The sequence below is a fragment of the Pyrgilauda ruficollis genome, unplaced genomic scaffold, assembly GCF_017590135.1.
Source record: "Pyrgilauda ruficollis isolate IOZ18807 unplaced genomic scaffold, ASM1759013v1 scaffold3, whole genome shotgun sequence".
Lineage (NCBI taxonomy): Eukaryota > Metazoa > Chordata > Aves > Passeriformes > Passeridae > Pyrgilauda > Pyrgilauda ruficollis.
The window spans coordinates 14,665,725-14,684,658 of NW_024524377.1; the positions used below are offsets into that span (position 1 = coordinate 14,665,725).

General features: G+C 42.4%; 2 protein-coding genes across 3 annotated transcripts in view; both read left to right on the forward strand.

The window, feature by feature from the left end:
* Window positions 1-10,308, forward strand: part of PSMD14 (proteasome 26S subunit, non-ATPase 14) — a 46,111-nt gene extending 35,803 nt beyond the window's left edge. For both annotated transcript variants that reach the window (XM_041473207.1, XM_041473208.1), the window contains exons 9-13: window positions 802-909; window positions 3,858-3,932; window positions 6,349-6,474; window positions 7,634-7,696; window positions 9,883-10,308. In XM_041473207.1, the coding sequence (XP_041329141.1) occupies window positions 802-909; window positions 3,858-3,932; window positions 6,349-6,474; window positions 7,634-7,696; window positions 9,883-9,981 (471 nt within the window). In that variant the 3' untranslated portion in view covers window positions 9,982-10,308. The remainder of the gene's footprint in view (window positions 1-801; window positions 910-3,857; window positions 3,933-6,348; window positions 6,475-7,633; window positions 7,697-9,882) is intronic.
* Window positions 10,309-14,033: 3,725 nt separating this feature from the next.
* The window catches only part of TBR1 (T-box brain transcription factor 1), a 6,503-nt gene continuing 1,602 nt past the window's right edge, over window positions 14,034-18,934 (forward strand). Inside the window, exons 1-5 of the mRNA XM_041473255.1 lie at window positions 14,034-15,141; window positions 15,585-15,739; window positions 16,068-16,189; window positions 16,521-16,679; window positions 17,537-17,598. Of these exons, the coding sequence (XP_041329189.1) occupies window positions 14,450-15,141; window positions 15,585-15,739; window positions 16,068-16,189; window positions 16,521-16,679; window positions 17,537-17,598 (1,190 nt within the window). The 5' untranslated portion in view covers window positions 14,034-14,449. The remainder of the gene's footprint in view (window positions 15,142-15,584; window positions 15,740-16,067; window positions 16,190-16,520; window positions 16,680-17,536; window positions 17,599-18,934) is intronic.

Consider the following 18,934-nt stretch of genomic DNA (forward strand, 5'->3'; position numbering starts at 1 on the left):
TCTTAGGTCTGTTTCAGCTCCTATAGGTTCTGGACAAGGGTGGGAGTTTTATTGCATAGGACCATGAATTTCTCTTTGCAAAAATTTTCATAGACAAATTTAGCACAGGACAGAGGAAGAATCAGTGATGGGTTTACATTATTTGCAGTAAAATAGCACTGAATACTGCCTACCATGTACCTTTAAATCATAAATGACCTTGGTTTTCTTTTACTCTATTTTTTACTCCTGAGCATGACACTGACAAGGACTTTTTAATCCATCAGACAGTTTATAGACCCTTTCGTAGTCACAAGAAGCAAAAAGCATCTGACTAGAAGGGAATACATGGGGCAAGTTCCTTGCTGGCTATAATTTTGTTGTCATTTCAAGTATTGTGGTAGTATAATTGATGTGACAGGACTGGGCTTTAGACTTGGTCCCTTAGCTTGTGCTCACTTTCAGTTTTAGTCTCTCTCTGTCATTCATTTTGATTGGATAAGATTTAGGTGACAAACATATGCATAGTTTTGAGGCTTAGAGTAAGTGTACATAAAATTCAATATTATATGGTGATATAATGTATATAAAACTTACAGTTCCATGGAAAAGGTAATAATTGGTGTCACCTTACAATACAAGGCAGTGTAGTGTGCTGATCACATAGCCAGCAGGAGGTTCTTTTTTATTAATATTATAATTAAATGATTTTCTGGATAAAGGCCAAAAACAGATGAGAGTTGATTGTGCCTTGTCCACTGTTGCTTGGCTCTATTAGTTGCATTTTCTAAAAAGAATTGACTTGACATCTTGTTTTTACAGGTTGTTATTGATGCCTTCAGATTGATCAATGCTAATATGATGGTCTTAGGACATGAACCACGACAAACAACTTCAAATCTGGGTCACTTAAACAAGCCATCTATCCAGGTAAACCTAGTGCTGCTAGTCCTGTAAATTGCAAGACTTACTTATCAATTTTTGGGAAAGGTACTTAAAACAGTAGGTTACAAATTATTTATTGTTGTCTCTGTTGCATTTTTCCACATGCATTTATAATTGATGTGATTCATCAATGGACATGTGTATGTGAGGGGTTTAAAATTGAGCCCTAAATTAGCTACCTAGGTGTGAATGCATGTATTTATTGTGTACAGCAAAGACTGAAGTATAAATTTATGGAAATGCAAACTCTTTAAAGTGACAATAGATGGCATAACATGTGATGCAAGACAAGTGCTGTTTTCAGTCCTGCTGAAAAACTGCTGCTTATCAATATCTCATCTTTCTTCAAGTTACTCACAAATAAATTATGGACAAAGTTCTCTTTTTTCTTTTTACTATAAGTTTATAGAGGTTCTTGCTTATTATGTAATCTAGATTAAATCTTGTGTTTTACATAATTAATCCCTGATTTTTATGTAATGCAGTAATTTACTGAAAAAATGGTGGAGGAGGATATTCAATGGATTAAATGGGTGCTTGATTGGCTGCTGCTGTAATGTTTCTTTTGAATACACATTTGTGAAACTTAAATACTTAAAGTTTGATTTCTGAAGTTGACTTTCACTAAAAAGACAAAAGTTTCAAGCCTGAAGCAAGCCTTTATTTTGAGAAATAGCTTCTATCCGGAAACAGGTATCCTCTGGAGTGATTAATGCTTTTATCCCTGTCGTTCTTCTGCCTCACTGTTTTTTTCCTTTAAAAAACTTTTCTCCCTTAGAATGTATTCTAAAGGCATGTGTCCTTGAAACCATGAAGCCCAGTTCATGCTTTTGGTTCCATTACTTAAACAATAGAAGTAATATTTTGCTAGGTAAACATCCAAGAAAAAAAACATCCACTAGTCAGAGCAGAACTGAAATAATGGCTGAATTTGTGCTCTGAGAGAGCCATCCTTTGAGAGGTCCTAGACCACCATACCTTATCTGGCGAAAGATAAGTTGTTTTTTTTATTGCTACTACATTGAAACTCTTTGCTGTTAATAAAAATGCTAGCAAAAAGGCATCTTAAAATTAAAGTGTGTCTGCTTCAGGAGGCTGTGTTTTACTTTTGAATTTTGAATTGGTCAAAACTGCGAACAATAATGGGTATGAAATAAGCAGCTAATACTCTTGATTGGACGTAAGCAAGCCCATGCTTGCATGTTTCAAGGTTTTTGTAACTGAGCTTTTCTAGACCATGTGTAATGCTTTCCCTTGGAAACCCCTGCAGTATTGTTCAGCTTCATTATTTTAAGATCACTGTCACTACAGCGTGGCGTATTTTGGCCATGGGATTTTCGGTTTCTGTTATTAAAATGGATAGTTTTTGTTTGTGTTGATTTTTTGCAAGCTGGCAATGAGCTGTTGCAAATGTCACTGTTATGATAAAAATCGTAATTTTAAATGATACTCTGTTCCTAAAGCTGGAAGAGCTCTTGCAGTGTTGTTTTACTTTTATTTTAAGCCTTAAATAAAATTCTGACCCAGCTGAGGACAGAAGAAACTAAATACTGATTTTAGCTGGGCTAGAAACTGGAATTACAAGACATTACTTAAAATCTCAAGAAGAAGAATAATAGAGTAGTACATGCCTTGGCTTCACTCCCTTTTTGTGTGTGTGGTTTTTTCTTGAGTTCCCTTATCAACAGCTTTTTTACAGTTGTTTACCTTTTACATTTGCCCACTCTTTTAAGGCTAGTTTTTGGAAGGGGGGAGAAAATGGAGAGGATAGTGGGAGAAGGCAAACCTGTTTGTCAAACTTTTAAGAACTTGAGAAAACTTTTATACTTTTATGTAAGTGCTAATTCTGGTAACTTTTTGAGTAGTTTTTTGTCCTTGTATATGTGTTTGCAATAGAAATCTGTTAAAATGTATGTATTAAAACATTTTCAGCTTTCATACAGATAATTTTGTAATGCTGAAATATTAAGTTGCGTAGGATGCAAATACACATTTATTTTGTATACCTCTAAATATATGTTTAAACTTTAATAGGTGGAATGCTTGAAACAGAAGATTTCTCACTAGTTCAGCATACTTTATGTATGATTTATTGTATCTTGTTTGTAAATGTAAACTTCATATGTAAAATTCTGTTTAAAAATAGACTCTGTTAGTTGTGATGAGGATTGATCATAGAATTTTACCTTCCCAAATATTAATACAACTCACCCTTAAGTCATATATATAAAAGGAAATATTTAATGTGAGTGAGCAAAATAGAAAATACATGCATACAGCTATCACTAAAACTAATCTCAGTTGATCAGATTGTGTTTGCAGAGGGCATAATTGTAGTGAAAAAGGTGGGGGTTTTTTCCTTCATTTACAGTTAAAAAATAAAATCAGTTTCAATATCTAATTTGATTGTTAATTTGATACACATTGTCTAACTGAGGTTTTTGCTTGCTTCAGTTAATCCCTCTTCATGTTGTACCCTGGAGAATGAACTTGGGAATGTTGACAGTGGTTATAAATAAATAGGTAGCAAATAGTATTTTGTTTGTAGCAGAATATTTTAATAGGAGTGATAACCAAATTTATTGAGAGAGGAAGGATTTGAGAGAAATATGTTTGTGCATATGTACCGGTCAAATGTTTGAAGGCAGTTAACCATTTTTTCTTATTATAGTTGCTATTGTGTGAAAAAAAAATCTGTGGTTTAGAAATAGAAAGCATAACTTAATGAACAGTTAATGAACACAAAAATAGAAATAGAACCAGGTATATTTACTTCATATCTCCTTGTAATCTCTTCATTTTTTTCTTGGTGTTTTTTCTTTTATTTGAGTGGTGTTTAAAGATGTTAATATTGAAATGAGCTTTCTCCTTCGGATATTTCTTCATTTCAGAGGTGGGTGATTTTAATTCAGTTTCTCCCCTAAATTTTGCAGGCACTAATCCATGGACTAAACAGACATTACTATTCCATCACCATCAACTACAGGAAGAATGAACTAGAACAGAAGGTAATTGTTTCAGCTCTAATTCAGAGTACCACAAGCATTATACAAACTATTTAAATTTTCTGGCAATATTCAACAGCTGTTACTTTCAGTAATTGTTTTAACTCTCCTGCAATAGGTGGCTTCTCTTCAAGAAAGCACTTGAATGAACAGTCACTGTGATGAAACTTTCCAACACCACATTCTAATGACCATACGAATAGTTTGACAACATTTTTGTCCACCTTACGGAAAGTTGTCGTGCTGTTCTCTGTTCCTAAGTTTGTACAAAGTTTCAAGTTTTCAGTGATGAAGCTGAAAGACATACTAGCTGCCTTCAGTTTTCACAGGCTGTAATTCCTGAAGCAGGGAGAATTTTTCACTGTGTTTTCCAAAATGGAATATATAACCAAGGGATGTTGGGGTTTTATTTGCTGTAATCACTTTGACAGAAGGTACTTCCAGTTGGTATGATTGCAACTCTCCAAGACGTCACTGACTATCAGGAAGTAGTGCATTAGATGCAGTAGATGTCCTGCATTAAATGCAGTAGATATCCTGCATTTACAAGAAGAAATATGGTGGAGTTACTGACAACAAATGGTTTTTGCTATTTTTGCATCAAACTTCTTCAGGTTACATGCAAAATCTAGCTTGAGAGTCTCAACCAGGAAAACAAAAAGGAAGAAAAAAAGCTTATGTTCATCTACAGAAGCTAATTCTTGAAAAGCCAGATTCTATCCTCTGTGTATGTTCTCTGATATGTCTGTGCATTTTCATGGCCTTGTTAGGGTTGTAAATTGATCTCAAAGCTTATAATTAAATGGTCAGAATAGTTTTATTACAGAATTCAGACTGTTACAAGTTACAAGAAAAAACCCAGTTTCAAATAGTGGAAGAATATGTGTGCAAATTAAGGAGTTGGAAAGAATGTGTGAAATGCACAACCATTTTTAGTGCAGTATCAAACTTCCAAGACCTCACGTTACTGAAAAGAGTAACTGATTGAACAAAACCGGCTCTCTCAGGAAATGTCCATGAGGCTTCCAGGGGCTCATTTGTTGCATTTGTTTCCAGTCAAAGGTAACAATTGGCCAAATCCAGTCTTGTCTGAACTTCCAAGTGTGTATTTTAATCAATGGCTTTATATAAGTGAGTTACTACCTTTGCAAGTAGGAGAATAATCTTGACCAAGTTATGAAGACTTTAATCTGTGAGGTAACAACTCTCTCTCACATCTTTCATAAAGCAGCTTCATACATATCTCAAACCCCGCTCAGGATGGTGGTGATCTGTTATCTCCATCTGTAGTAAGAAAAGTACATGCTTCATGTATTAGATTAGGAGCTCATCACACCAAACCTTAATTTTAAAATCAAGATAGCCTAGCTAAACTGTCCATATGCAGTTTGCCTACGACTCCTTCTGTCAGCAGCTAAGATCTTGCTAACACAAATTATGACACAAAGTTTCTACTCAGTTCACATGTTCTAAAGCCAGGTTGCCTTGGAAGCTCTACAGAGGACGAAACAGGTACTTTTATGCAGGTGATAGCAATTATAGGGATTACCAGTTCTCAGAAATGTCTAGTAAATGTTCACAAATTGAAGGCAAGCTGAAACTGTTTGCTGAAGGGGTCCTCCCTATAGTCATCAAGTGTGCAGGAGAGCCAAAAAATACACTTCCTTTATTCTCAAAAATAAAGAAATTACTATTGTAGCTGTTCCTTTGCTCTTTCAAGATGACATGGAAGTGTCAAATAACCTTTCAAATATATGTAATAGTGTCTGTATTTATCACCATCAAATCTCTGCACATTTTTTCCTATGGTTTTTATGCTTGCTTATACTGTATGAGGCAAAGACACACAAGTCATGCTTTGGTCACTTTCAAAGTCTCTTTTATCATAACTGTCAGTTGCTTGCATACAGATCAGATAATCAGTGAAGCCAGTGTAATTACTTTATGAATTTAATCCAAACATTAAAATATTTTTCAACTTCGTCAGAGGCCAAAAACTTCAACTATTGAGCTATATGGCATCTAAAGTATTCAATTTTCTCTTAGCCTGCTACAAGGCATTGTGCATTCTTAATCTGCAGCAAAAGTAACAAATCACAGAAAACAAATCTACGTATTCCTGTCAAAGTAAATGTGACCCATGTTTTCATGCCTCATTTTCATATTTAGCATTCAAGAAGTTCGGTTTCAGCCATGGTCCTAAAGATCAGCACACATGATCTTTAAAAAGTATGCATATCTATCTTCTACTCTAGGAGAGTAGTTTATCATTGTATTTCCTCTATTTAAGCACTGACATTGTAAGATCAATTTTTTTTTAATATTCTTCTTACTATAAATCGGTTGCCTGTCAAAGAGATCTTTGTAGGATTCTGGAAGTATTTTGTGGTGAATGCTCTAAAGAGATTTTGTCTTGCAGATGCTGCTAAATTTGCATAAGAAGAGTTGGATGGAAGGTTTGACACTTCAGGACTACAGTGAACATTGCAAACTCAATGAAACAGTAGTGAAGGAGATGTTAGAATTAGCTAAGAATTATAACAAGGTATTCATATCCCATATTGATAGAATAAGTGTAGCTGTGTTTATGAAGTGAAGGAATTAATTGTCTAATTTCAGAAGGAATTGATTATTACAAGCTTGATTCGGAATGACTGTAGTTCATACTAATCAGCTATGTATGGTTTCTGTGGGAGGTTGCCAGATCAGCTCCTCAGGCACTGCCACCAGACTTTTTGCCCTAAACTTTTGTCAAAGTGTTTAGTTACATGCTTTGCTTTGAAATGTGAGTGATCATAGTGATTTTGTGTTTTTACTTTGTGACAAGAATATAAGATTTCTGTAGATCAAAATGAGCAGTTAGTCAAATGTTCCAATCCTTCAGTCAAGGACTGTTTGATCACTGTGGCAGAGTAAGGGTTATTTATCTGTATCAGTCTAGTAGATAGGCTATAAGTATTTAGAATGCATTCCAGAGCCCAATTCAATGTTCTGTTTAGATAAGAAATTTGTTATTGGTGTTTTAAGTAAGAGGAATCACACCTGCTTATACTGTTTTAATACTGACACACTTAGAAATATTTCTTACAAATACTAGATCTCAACAAGCATTCTATGAGTAATAATCATGTTAGTATTTCTTAACAAGTGGGTTTTTTTAACTCCTTAGAAGTCCTTACAACCAAAATTCAATATTACATTCACTAGTTAAGTTAGTGGATGAACTTTATGAAGACACTGTAATTGAAGGCAACATAACAGTATCAAAATATATTAAAATAAGTGACTTTAAACAGAACAATAGTTTATTGAGATCAAATCTCCAGTAGTTGAAACAGTATAGAAATGCTGGGTTTGGTTCTGTTTTATTATTTTAATTGTTTTCAACTATCTTTAACTATTGATACTGCTCATTTAAGATTTTTGCTTACTAACATTTTGGTAAATATGTGACAATAAAACCATTCATAAGTATTTGCCTTGATCTTTTGCACTAACACTCAGTAATTAAAACGTCTGCTGAAAAGCTGAAGTACCTTTCCTTTTGACTTTCTGAAATGTGTTGCTGTTTGATTTTTTTTTTCCTTTTTCTTTTTTTTTTTTTTTTTTTTTTTAAGGAACAGAATTGTATTTTGAGAATCTGTGGCTTGGGGGAAAAGTAAATGAAATCTGAAACACTGACCTTTTCTGTGTTTCTTTCACAGGCTGTTGAAGAAGAAGATAAGATGACACCTGAACAGCTGGCAATAAAAAATGTTGGCAAGCAGGTGAGGTGTGATGAATTAGAGTGAGGTGGAATGATATGCTTCGTTCATTCTAAATACTAATTTTTTTACATGTGCGGAGGTGATTTTAGTTCTACATGCATGATATTCTCAATGCTTCAAATAATAAATTAATTTTTGTTGGAGGTTATGCAAGGAACAGGGCCTTTGACTGTAGGTAATTGGCAGAATATCTGCAAGCCGTGTTCTATATGTGTTTTTATTATATGCTGAGGAACGGTGTTGAAATTTAGTAGTTTTCCCTTTTCCTTCTTCATTTGTTTTAACTTCTTCTAAGAGACAGAAAGATATCCAAGTCTGTGTCAGAGAGACCCAGACTGTGGAGATAGTTAAAAAATGGTGATCATGGAAACAGGTGAGGGTGGTGTGTTTGTACATTATTATGTACATTATCGTGTAAAGAGCCGGCTCTCCCCTGTCTTCAGTTCATGAACACACTGGCAGTGCTTAGCTCTCAGGCACACTTGGCAGGTAGGCTGAGTTCCTTTGTATTGGTGTTTGAGGAAAACTGTTTAGGACCATGGCTGAAACCGAAAACACCCAGTCAATTCATTCTATCCCTTTGCAATGTTAGGATGGAATGTCTTTTTAAAGACTCAACAAAAAGCTATTTCTACATTTGATTTCAACACAAAGGTTGAGGAAATGTGCTCTTGTGAGCAAGAGGAGAGCAAAGGAAATTTGTAAGAGCTTGTGTTTAAGAAGGGCAATGAAAACAAGAAATAGCTTTTAAAATACCTAGTGTGTCCTTAAAGAACCAGTACTTATTGTATTGCTAGTAGCAGTAGAAGAATTTAAAAGATTCTGGATTGCTCTTATGTGTCAGCTTCTAGCAGCAATGTCATAACACATCTGCACTATTGTTCAGTCACTCATGTATTTCTGTAGCATTCAGAACAATGGAGTTTATGCACACCTACACATACATAAATATATACATATAAAATATGTAAGAAGGGTTGTATTTTAAGGGTTATGATGTCATCTCAAACAGAACTTGAGCTTCACTAGTTGTTACGCGTATGTGAAAAAAACTCTATTTTGATACGGTTCTTCAAAAAGAAAAGAATTTTTTCCTGATAAAATTTTTAAGTTTCCTTTAAATTAAGAAATGGTTCAGTGAAGTAATTTTTAAGTGGGGTTTTTTATGCAACTTAGATAAAAAAATTTCTAAACAAGCAGCCACTCACAGTAGGGATATTATGTTATTAGGTGCATAATTTGTTAGGAACCGAAAGAATATTGGAGACCTGTCTGATCTTTGAAAAGGAGTAATTTAAGAAGGGCAGCATACATAGATTCAGTAGCACTCTTCTATATAAATTGAGATGGGTTCATTACATTTTGACATAATTCCATCTTGAAAGAGGTTACAACTCCCATGCATGATTGTCTTCCATATTTTAATTTCTTTGCACACAAGAATTACTACAATAATGCTAAAATAAAGTTTAGACGTCTTTTTGAGGTTTTCCTGATATTTTTGCAGTATTTAGAGATTAAATATTTCATATCAGTGGTGAGACTGAAGTGCATGGGTATGAGTTTCAACCAGAAATAATCTTATTGTTGCATGCAGATGCCCACAAATGCCTACATCAGTTGAGTAATAGTGTGTAAAAATATGTATTTTCTGAAAACTACTCAGGCTTAACATTCAATTCCTAAGAGCATTTGACAGGGCATTGTTCATGTTTCTGTGGGTATGGATACACTAATTGTTTTGCAGTCGATGCAACTATTCAAAGACTGTGTTAGATGATGCTTGAATCTTCACAGAATTAGAACACACATTTGCAAAGATCTGAAACAAATTGCAATGTACCAGAATTAAGATTAAAATATTGGCCTTAGTGAGATGTATAGTAAAATAGACATGTTGTGTGTTGTCCTTAAAATTGACTCACAGCTGCCACAATTACTCTTGATATGCTGGATAGAAATTTACTTCCTAAGCCTATCCTCCTCAACTTAACTGCTAGTATGAAGTAATAAAATTTTGTTCATGGAAATTCAGCCACTTGCTCAGTCTTCCTAGAATGGAAAATTTAGGAGCATTACTGGCCTGTGTTCATTAACTCACAGACATCTTAAATAGACTTGAAGTAAATGAAATCTTTCAGAGACATGTTTCAGTCATTCCTCTCATGGCATCCTTTGTATTTCAGGACCCTAAACGTCATTTAGAAGAGCATGTGGATGTGCTGATGACCTCAAACATTGTCCAGTGTTTAGCTGCTATGTTGGATACAGTTGTATTTAAATAACTGATTTACCGTTGGTGATACTTTCTGTGTATATTTGTTTATTGTTTCTAATACAAAACAGAGACTGTTGAGGCTCTATTTGATTAAACGGAGACATCTGACTTCATTTGCAATGTAAGTGCAGCACTGTAACACCTCTCAGTCTCTAACTGTGCATTTGCTTCAGTTTCTTTATGTCAGGGTCCTCACAGATTCCAAAGCATTCAAGAACACAATGTGGGAAAAAATGGAGTATGTTTTCATTTAATATTTGGGGGAGGGGGGGAAATCAGTAGTACATATATATTTTGATTGTTGCAACATAATAAAAATACATTTACAAATCTGTTTTAAGTTCTGGACAGTGTTTTTTGAGAAAGGACAGCGGGAATTAACAAACTAGAAAAAGTGTTAGTAAACATTTGTTTCCCCCCACTTAAAACTACTGAGATAATAATTGCTAGGAAAGCAAAAATTCTCTACTGGAATTTGGCTCCCATTGATTACCAGTTACTCTCATGGAGATTAAAACTAAAAAAATCATAGTGCTGAATTTTGAGGATGTACAAAACCAAAAATGCTGAAAATTCCTCTGTCAGCTCCCTTTGAGTATTATTCAAACCCTAATATCTACACAAGACAACTGACCTAAAGGAAATTAATTCAGTTGCTGATAACTGAATCACAAAACTCTCACAAGTGGTGTCATAAATAGCAGTATTCTGAGAATAAACATTAAAGTGACAGAGGCTGTTCTAGGTTACATGAATCCACCCTCCTGTGAGAGAACATACATGAGATGTCCATATATATAAATATGTGGAAAGAGTCCCAACTAGAATATGACATGTAAAACCATTTCTACTGACTGGAGAGGGAAACACTTGCAGGAAGGCGGTGGTTTGCTTGGTTTGAAGCAGGCAAAGCCAAATATCAGTGTTTGGGGAGTGACTCTGGGTTTTGGGCAGGGTCTGATTGGAATTTTTCATTAGGGTTCTTTTTTTCAAGTGTTGGATGTTGCTTAGGCTGATTTGATTCTTTTGTCTGGGCAGAAGTTTTCTCTTTACTGTTGGTTTGGGGGTTTTATTAATAAAGAGCAACAGTAGTGGCAGGCAAATATTTCAAAACTATCTGCATCTCTTGTTGAACATAATTTTTTAAAAATTGACTTCTTAGTTGCATACTAAGGAAATAGTCCTTAAATTTTCTTATTTTCTGGCTTATGCCCATATTTACTTACACTTTGCCATTCAAAGATTTTTCTTTTGTTTGAAATTTCTTATTGAGGCCTTTTAATTTACTATTTCAGACTAACTCTCTCTCAAAGTATATTTAGCATGCACTTACTTCAGAGGGAAACATGCAGATTTTTGCAGCTGCCCTCCTTATGGCCTTCCCTCTGCCCCCACAGTAGGCAGTGGAATATCAGACTGGGAAAATGGAGACATACCAAACCACATTTGCCTGCGTGTAGTTAAATGGAAGTTCTTTCTGGAGATTCCCACTGCAAACCTGCGGGTGGTTGAGGAGGACTGCATTCAGGCCTCGCATTGCCGGCTGCGCACGCCCGGGGTGAGATGGGGCAGGAGCTGATCCAGGGACCTGCCCTGGGGCTCGTCTGCCAGGGGGGCTCTGCATCCCTGCCGCTCTCTACTCCCACACACACGTGTAACACCACGAGGGAGACAGAGTTTGGCAGGTCGTGGGTAACATGGCACTGCAGAACAGGAGAGGAGCTAGCGCAGTGCTGCAGTGTATACATGCGTGAGAGGCTGGTGTAAGCAGGGAGACAAACCAGTGAGTCTTACATATTCTAAATTAATTTTGACAAATGTACATCTTGCAGAGGGTAGCTGAAGGGAGTCTGTTGGAGACGCAGATCTCCCGTAGTATAAGCTTGTGCTGTGGTACCCTGCATTCTATTCACTCCTCAGTTTAACTTGGAGACACAATTTTCCATTTTCCAAGATGTTACATGAATAATAAAAAGGCAGGTTTTTGGGGCATCCTTCCTTATTTTTGTCCAGTGCTTTAGGAGCTACACAGAGGATTTGGAAGAATTGCGTGTATGCCGTAACCTGAAAAGCAGCAGGCCGTGTATGATGTTGGAGGAAGAAAGAGATTTTCAAGCAGCCACCTTCTGAGCCTCCAGCCGCAATGGAGCAGACCTTCATTAGCAGCATGACCCCTTGTCACCTGTCAGCGTGAAGGACGGGCATATTGTATTAGCAAACCTCACTCCATTCTATGACGATTCTGTAACACCACCTGCCATTGCATATCCCCCCTATTATACCAGTTTAGGAGTTGTGCACTGAAGATTTTTGGCATATATTAACACTTCCGTGTGATTGGCAGTATACCACTGAATTCATTGCAGCTCTGCATCTATACGGCTGTAGCTCTGTAATTCAGGGCAGCATTTCCGAGGGTTTATCTGCATTTCGGTCCATCTCCTGCTTGTAGAAGTCCATTACTGTTCTGTTGTTGCAAACAGGGAAAGGGAAGGGTGAGCACTGGTGAAACAACTGTTGGAAACATTAGTTAGAACTGATAATAATGAAACCGTTTGCTTAACACTGAAAAAAGGTGGTGTATGAAAGTTGCATGCGCTGAACCACTCGAGTAGAACAGTGAACTGCTTGGTTTTTGCTTCATAAATTGTCTTATTAGAATAATTTCCTTGCAGAGAGCATGTGTATTTCGGCATCTATGAAACACCAAATAACCAAAGTAGCTCACGGTTAAGCAACAGAAAAATAAATGGCCACGGGATTTGAGAGCATTGAAATACACATTCTGTCAAGTCATCCTGGTTCTAGTCTTCTCCGGATTTGAGTTTGCAAAGTTTCAGTCTGGCTTCAGGCAGTTATGCGGTGGTTCGGGTTTATTATGTGGTGGTTCAGGCTGCATTATCTGTCAGTGAAATTTGAAGCCGGCTGCTGATGTCACCTGGGACGAGATGCGGTCTGTAAAATACCTGAAGTCCAAACCACTAAGGAGACAACATTAAGAAAATTGGAACAGGAGAGCTCCTGCCCGGCCAAAAAAACCCAAGCCCACAAAAAACAAACCCTGTGCTTTTAAACTCTCAGGCAGGCTTCCCTGGGAAGAGAAATTGAGACTGGTGCTTGGGTGCTTGGCACAGGCGGGGTGGCGAGCGGGCCCCTTGGACTCTTCAGGCGCGTCTTTGCGGCTTGGAGGGTCCCGCTTTCCATAGCCGGAGGCTCGGCCGCGCGCAGCGCGGGGCCGCCGGCCGCTCCCTCCGCTCCCTGGGAGTCCCCGCGGCCCCCGCCCGCCTGGAGCGCAGCCCGGGCCGCGGCTCCCGCGGAGACCCCCCCGGGCAGGGGGTGCCGGCGGCTCCTGCCGCAGAACCATCAAGGTTTGGGTTTCCCAGCTCCGATCGACCCCGCGGCCGGGGCGGGCCACGACCCCTGGCAAGGGTGCTGCCAGAAATCTGCCCCTCCCGAGAGCTGCCCGCGGGACTCAGTCACTGAGGGAAAGCAGGCACCGAGAGCAAAGAAATCCGGAGACGGATGGGGAGGTGGACGCCTTCCACCCTGTTTTGCTGATAATCTCCGGCATTACGGCTCCCAGATAAAATATTTATTTACTAAAGAACCCGTAAACATCGCGGCAAATACATTAGGGCACTTCGGCTGCGGGGCTTATGATTATTTCAGAAGTTAAAAGAGATGATACGCGGCCACTGCCAGCGGGGACGGAGGGTGTATTTTCCCCGCGAAACAGGCACGGGTGGGAAGGGTGGGGGCGATGCACCGGGGATCGCTCAGAAGAGCTGGGGGAGAGGGGACTGCGCCCCGCTGGGGACAAACCGCGGGGGTGAGCTGAGGGCAGCGGCCGCCCAGCCCCGCGCTCCCCTCGCCATCGCTCCCCAAAGCGCCCAGGACCCGCTCTTCTCCCTGACGCACAAAGGTGGGGCAATATTTGGGGAATCGCAGGGTTTGGATTTATTTTCCAGCCGTAGTCAAAAAAAAAAAAAAAAAAAAAAAAAAAAAAAAAAAAAAAGCTAGAAAGGTCACATAATAATGAGCTCTCACAGCAAACACACTCTTCCCTTCCCCCTTTCCCTTCCTTCTATCTCACAATAAAATCATCTCCTTCAATTTGCCATGATCGTCGCGACCAGGAGCCAGGTGATTATCCTAATTAATGTCTATCTAATTAAATTACTGTCAGCGGTTAACCAATGGCAGAAGCCGTTTCATCCTCTCCACAAGCAGCAAGATCAAAAGTGAGTCTTTCCTGATTGCTGCATAGTGTCAATTGGCCAATCTCTTCTCCCTGGGAAGGGAGGAAAAAAAAAAAAAAAAAAAAAAAAAAAAAAAAAAGTAAATCAAACGTTTGGGAAGCATTTGGTAGATGAAGTGCTTTCTGCCTAGTGTGGGTCCCAGGATGTCTAGCTTCTGATACTAGGAAGCCCTTTCAGATCCAGGGACTGAAGGGTTATTACTGTGGTGCTAGAGCTATGCAGCTGGAGCATTGTCTTTCTCCCTCTATCATGCTCTCCAAGAAATTTCTCAATGTGAGCAGCAGTTACCCACATGCAGGCGGATCTGAGCTTGCCTTGCATGATCATCCCATTATCTCGACCACTGACAACCTGGAGAGAAGTTCACCTTTGAAAAAAATTACCAGGGGGATGACGAATCAGTCAGATACAGACAATTTTCCTGACTCCAAGGACACACCAGGGGACGTCCAGAGAAATAAACTCTCTCCCGTCTTGGACGGGGTCTCTGAGCTTCGTCACAGTTTCGATGGATCTGCTGCAGATCGCTATCTGCTCTCTCAGTCCAGCCAGCCCCAGTCTGCTGCCTCTGCTCCTAGTACCATGTTCCCTTATCCCAGCCAGCATGGACCTGCTCACCCAGCCTTCTCCATCGCCAGCCCCAGCCGCTACATGGCTCATCATCCTGTGATCACCAACGGAGCTTATAACAGCCTCCTGTCCAACTCTTCTCCGCAAGGCTACCCCACGGCGGGCTACCCGTACCCCCAGCAGTATGGCCATTCCTACCAAGGGGCACCTTTCTACCAGTTCTCCTCCACCCAGCCGGGGCTGGTTCCCGGCAAGGCTCAGGTCTACCTGTGCAACAGGCCACTCTGGCTGAAATTTCACCGGCACCAGACGGAGATGATCATCACGAAGCAGGGAAGGTAAGCCACCGCGCGGACCTTTCTGGGTGTCGGGGCTGAGCCGCGGACTTCGCCGGGGGAGCCGCCCGGAGCCTCCGCAGCCCCGGCGGAGCCGTCCCCCTATCACCGGGGCCACTGCCCCGGTCGCCCGGAGCTCCGGTGCGGGATCCCTCCGGAGCCGGTCCCCGCCGGAGCCGGTCCCCGCCGGGGCAGCCCTCTCTGCCTCCCCGCAAGTTCCCGCGCCCGCTGCACTCAGCCCTTCCCCGCGGAAAGCTCGGCACTCCGGGGAGGGGGCTTCTTTTGATTTTTATTTCCCAGTCGCTATCGGGAGCCGTGAGGATAAAGCATAACGGCTGGGTGCTCCTCGTGTGCCTGTCGCTGCGGATAGCTTGCTTTCCTTCTTCCCTTTCTTTTTCCTTTTTTTCCCCTTTTCTTTTTTTTCCCTTTTTTATTTTTTTTTATAGGCGCATGTTCCCTTTCCTAAGCTTTAATATTTCTGGTCTCGACCCTACGGCTCACTACAATATTTTTGTGGATGTAATTTTGGCGGACCCCAATCACTGGAGATTTCAGGGAGGCAAATGGGTTCCTTGCGGCAAGGCGGACACCAATGTACAAGGCAAGTTCCTCCAATTAACACTTTTTCCGACACATATGTAGGTGAGAATGATTAATTAATGCCTTTGCGGACTGGCTCTGGCGACTTCTTAAACGCAAATGGGCCAACGATTTTTTTTTTTTTAATAGAAAAAAAGGAGGGTGGAGGAGAAAGTAAAAGGTGTTCGGAAAAAGCTGGTTTAATCATTTTCGTTTAAAATTAAGGGAGTTTTAGCAGTAAAATATTGTCCACTTAACGGGGTTCTTCACCCTTGTGTGCGGATGTAGCAGCAGAACCGGGGTACAGGCGAGAACTGTGATGTGGTTGTGTTTTTTGTTGTTTTGCTTAGGAAACCGGGTGTATATGCATCCCGACTCCCCCAACACGGGAGCCCACTGGATGCGTCAGGAAATCTCCTTTGGGAAACTAAAACTTACAAACAATAAAGGAGCATCAAACAACAACGGGCAGGTCAGTGGGGGAACGCAGACGCTGCCAGAATTATTTCTATTTCTTCAGTTAAAATCCTACCGTTTCCAAAAGGACGTGTATTTATTTTTTAGATCGTGTCGTTAGGTGAAAAGGGGGGTGGTGGTGGGAAGGTCCTCCCATTTCATTTTGCCACGGGCCTTGTCGGCCCTGAGCGCGTTGCCCAAGCTGACACCGCTGTCCGCTGCGGCCGGGAAAGTGCGCAACCGTCCCGGGGAGGCGGCGGCCAGCGGGCATCGCTCTCCTCGTCCTTCTCGCTCTAATTTCTTCTTTTCTCCCGGGTCCCCCTCCTTCCTTTTGCCATGCCTGACAGATGGTGGTTTTGCAGTCCCTTCACAAGTACCAACCTCGCTTGCATGTGGTGGAGGTGAACGAAGACGGGACGGAGGATACCAACCAGCCGGGCAGAGTGCAGACATTCACGTTCCCCGAGACGCAGTTCATCGCCGTCACCGCCTACCAGAACACCGATGTAAAGATCTCCCTGGTTTATCCCCCTCGCGGTCCCCCCGCTCCCGTAAGGCAGCCCACCAGGGATGGCCCGGCTGCTGCCCATCCTACCCCGGGTCTCCGGCGCCGGGAGATGGGGCTCCCTGTTCCCCACGTTGTGCCAGCCCTTCCTGGCCATCCCGAGGGCGGCCTTAGCCTCTTGGGCCGTCTTCGCCTCAGGAGCCCCCTCCGGGTGCCCGCAGGGGCATCGCCCTCCCGGCCAGGATGGGCGCGATCCTGCCCCTCCGCCCGGGCTGGGCGCTGGCCCGCAGCGTTTATCCCCCAGTCGGAAACAGCTTAGTTAGCTGTTAAGCTGTTAGCTTAAGCTTTAAGTCTGCAAAGATCAATTAACATCCTCATTGATTGCGCCGGGGGTGACGGAGCAAGTTCCTCAAATTAAAAGCTCGTTAATGCCTGGATGCGTTTCGGAGTGGTCTGGCTTTGCTACAGACTGGTGCCCCCTTTTCAAATGACATATGTTCAGTCCACATTTTCGCTTTAATTATTTTGCTCGATGCAAATGCAAACTCCTAGTTACCGTTCTGCGGTACGTTTTGCCTAATTTCTGGATTTCAGTATAGTCATACCTATGCACTAGGAATGCTGAACACGCCTCAAAATATGGGGTTAAATATTGATTTTTTTTTCGTACTTTTTACAACAACGTAAATCTTAAAATTAGACTGTGATGTCTATAAGCATGCCAGAGCTGATTTTTCACGGTTTAAAGGCAGTATGATTGACTAGAGTAAAGCTTGGTCCTTTAAAAGCATGTTGGCTGCAGTTGGGATATATTTTTCAGGCTTTCACAACGTGTGCTCTGCTCCTCTCTTTCCCTAGATCACACAACTGAAAATAGATCACAACCCTTTCGCAAAAGGATTCCGAGACAATTATGACACGTAAGTAAACCGGATTTTTACTACCCTTCTGCCGGCTGCACACACATGTCAAAGGGGGGAGATTTAGGATGAGGGCTCGCTCATTTCACACCGAGATGTGTAATGTCAGGCTTTTCTAGAGCCCTCCGGGAGGGAAGCACACGCCCGCTCCCGCACAGGGGCTGTCCCTGCGGCGAGGCCCTGCGCAGCCCTGGGGCCGCGCTGCCCGCACCTGAGTCCGCATCTCGCTTTGGCACTTGCGGCGGTTTTGTTGTTGGTTTTTCCTGGCACGTATCTTGGCGCCTCTTTCCAAGCTTCCGTTTCACTTGCGCTTAAGGGCTTCGAAAGAAGCACCGGAGCAGCAGGGGCTCGGTCCCCGGCAACCCGCCGGGTCTGCATCATTCCGAGCTCTGCAGAGCCGGGGTCCGGAGGGAAATGTCTCCGTCTCGTTTTATTCTTCGCCTGGGTTGAATTTTTTTCCCCCTTCTCCCTTCTGGGTGGAGCTAGAGCCTCGGAAGTTTTAATCGCGGTTTGTCCCTGTTCTGCCTCTGCCCGTCCGCCTCCGAGGCGTTCCCAGCGGTCTGACCCCCGGCCCTGACGCCCGCGCCGCAGGCGGCTGGCGCCCCTCGGACCGCGGCTCCGGGGCGGCATCAACGCTCGGCCCCCGCCGCCGCCTTTCGCGGCCCTCGGGAAAAAAATGGGGGTATCCCGGCCTGCAGGCCCTGCAGGCAGGCTTCCCCTGGCCCGGGGTAAGACCCGCCCGGCATCCCCCTGCCCAGCTTGGGGCAGCGGGAGGTGGCGGCCGCAGGGCTGCCCGTACACCCGCAGGAGCAGACGGCAGGGATTTCGCCTGTCCCGCTGTAAGCTCTGGTCTGTGGGACGGGCCCCCGGCTTTGAGGAGGAAAACCTTTTTCCTCTCTAAACTGTGGCCTCACTTGGCCTCGAGCGCCTCGCCCCGTGCGTATCTTGAGCGCCTGCTTCAGCCACTCCGCTGGACCGCGGTCCGGCAGCCACCAGCAGCAGGCTTGCAGGGTGGAAACGACACCCAGAGCTGAACTAGTGCGAGATGGGCCCGGGGCCGAGCTCCAGCTCTCCCCAGGGAGCAGCTTGTGGCACGGTCGCTTTCCCCAAGGGGCGGGGGTCGCCGAGGCTGTGGCAGGGAGCAGGTCCGCCGCCGGGAGGGCAGCGGCGGGCCCTGGTGCCACAGAGGGCGGCAGCCGAGCCTGCCTGCTCTCCGGGAGATCTGCGAGAGTATGCGCGGCCTTGGGAAAGGCCTCCGGCCCCAGCCAAAAGTGCTTTTCTCTTATTGATAGGAAAAAAACTTTATAGGGCGTCACTTGAAAGGAGACGGGGGGGG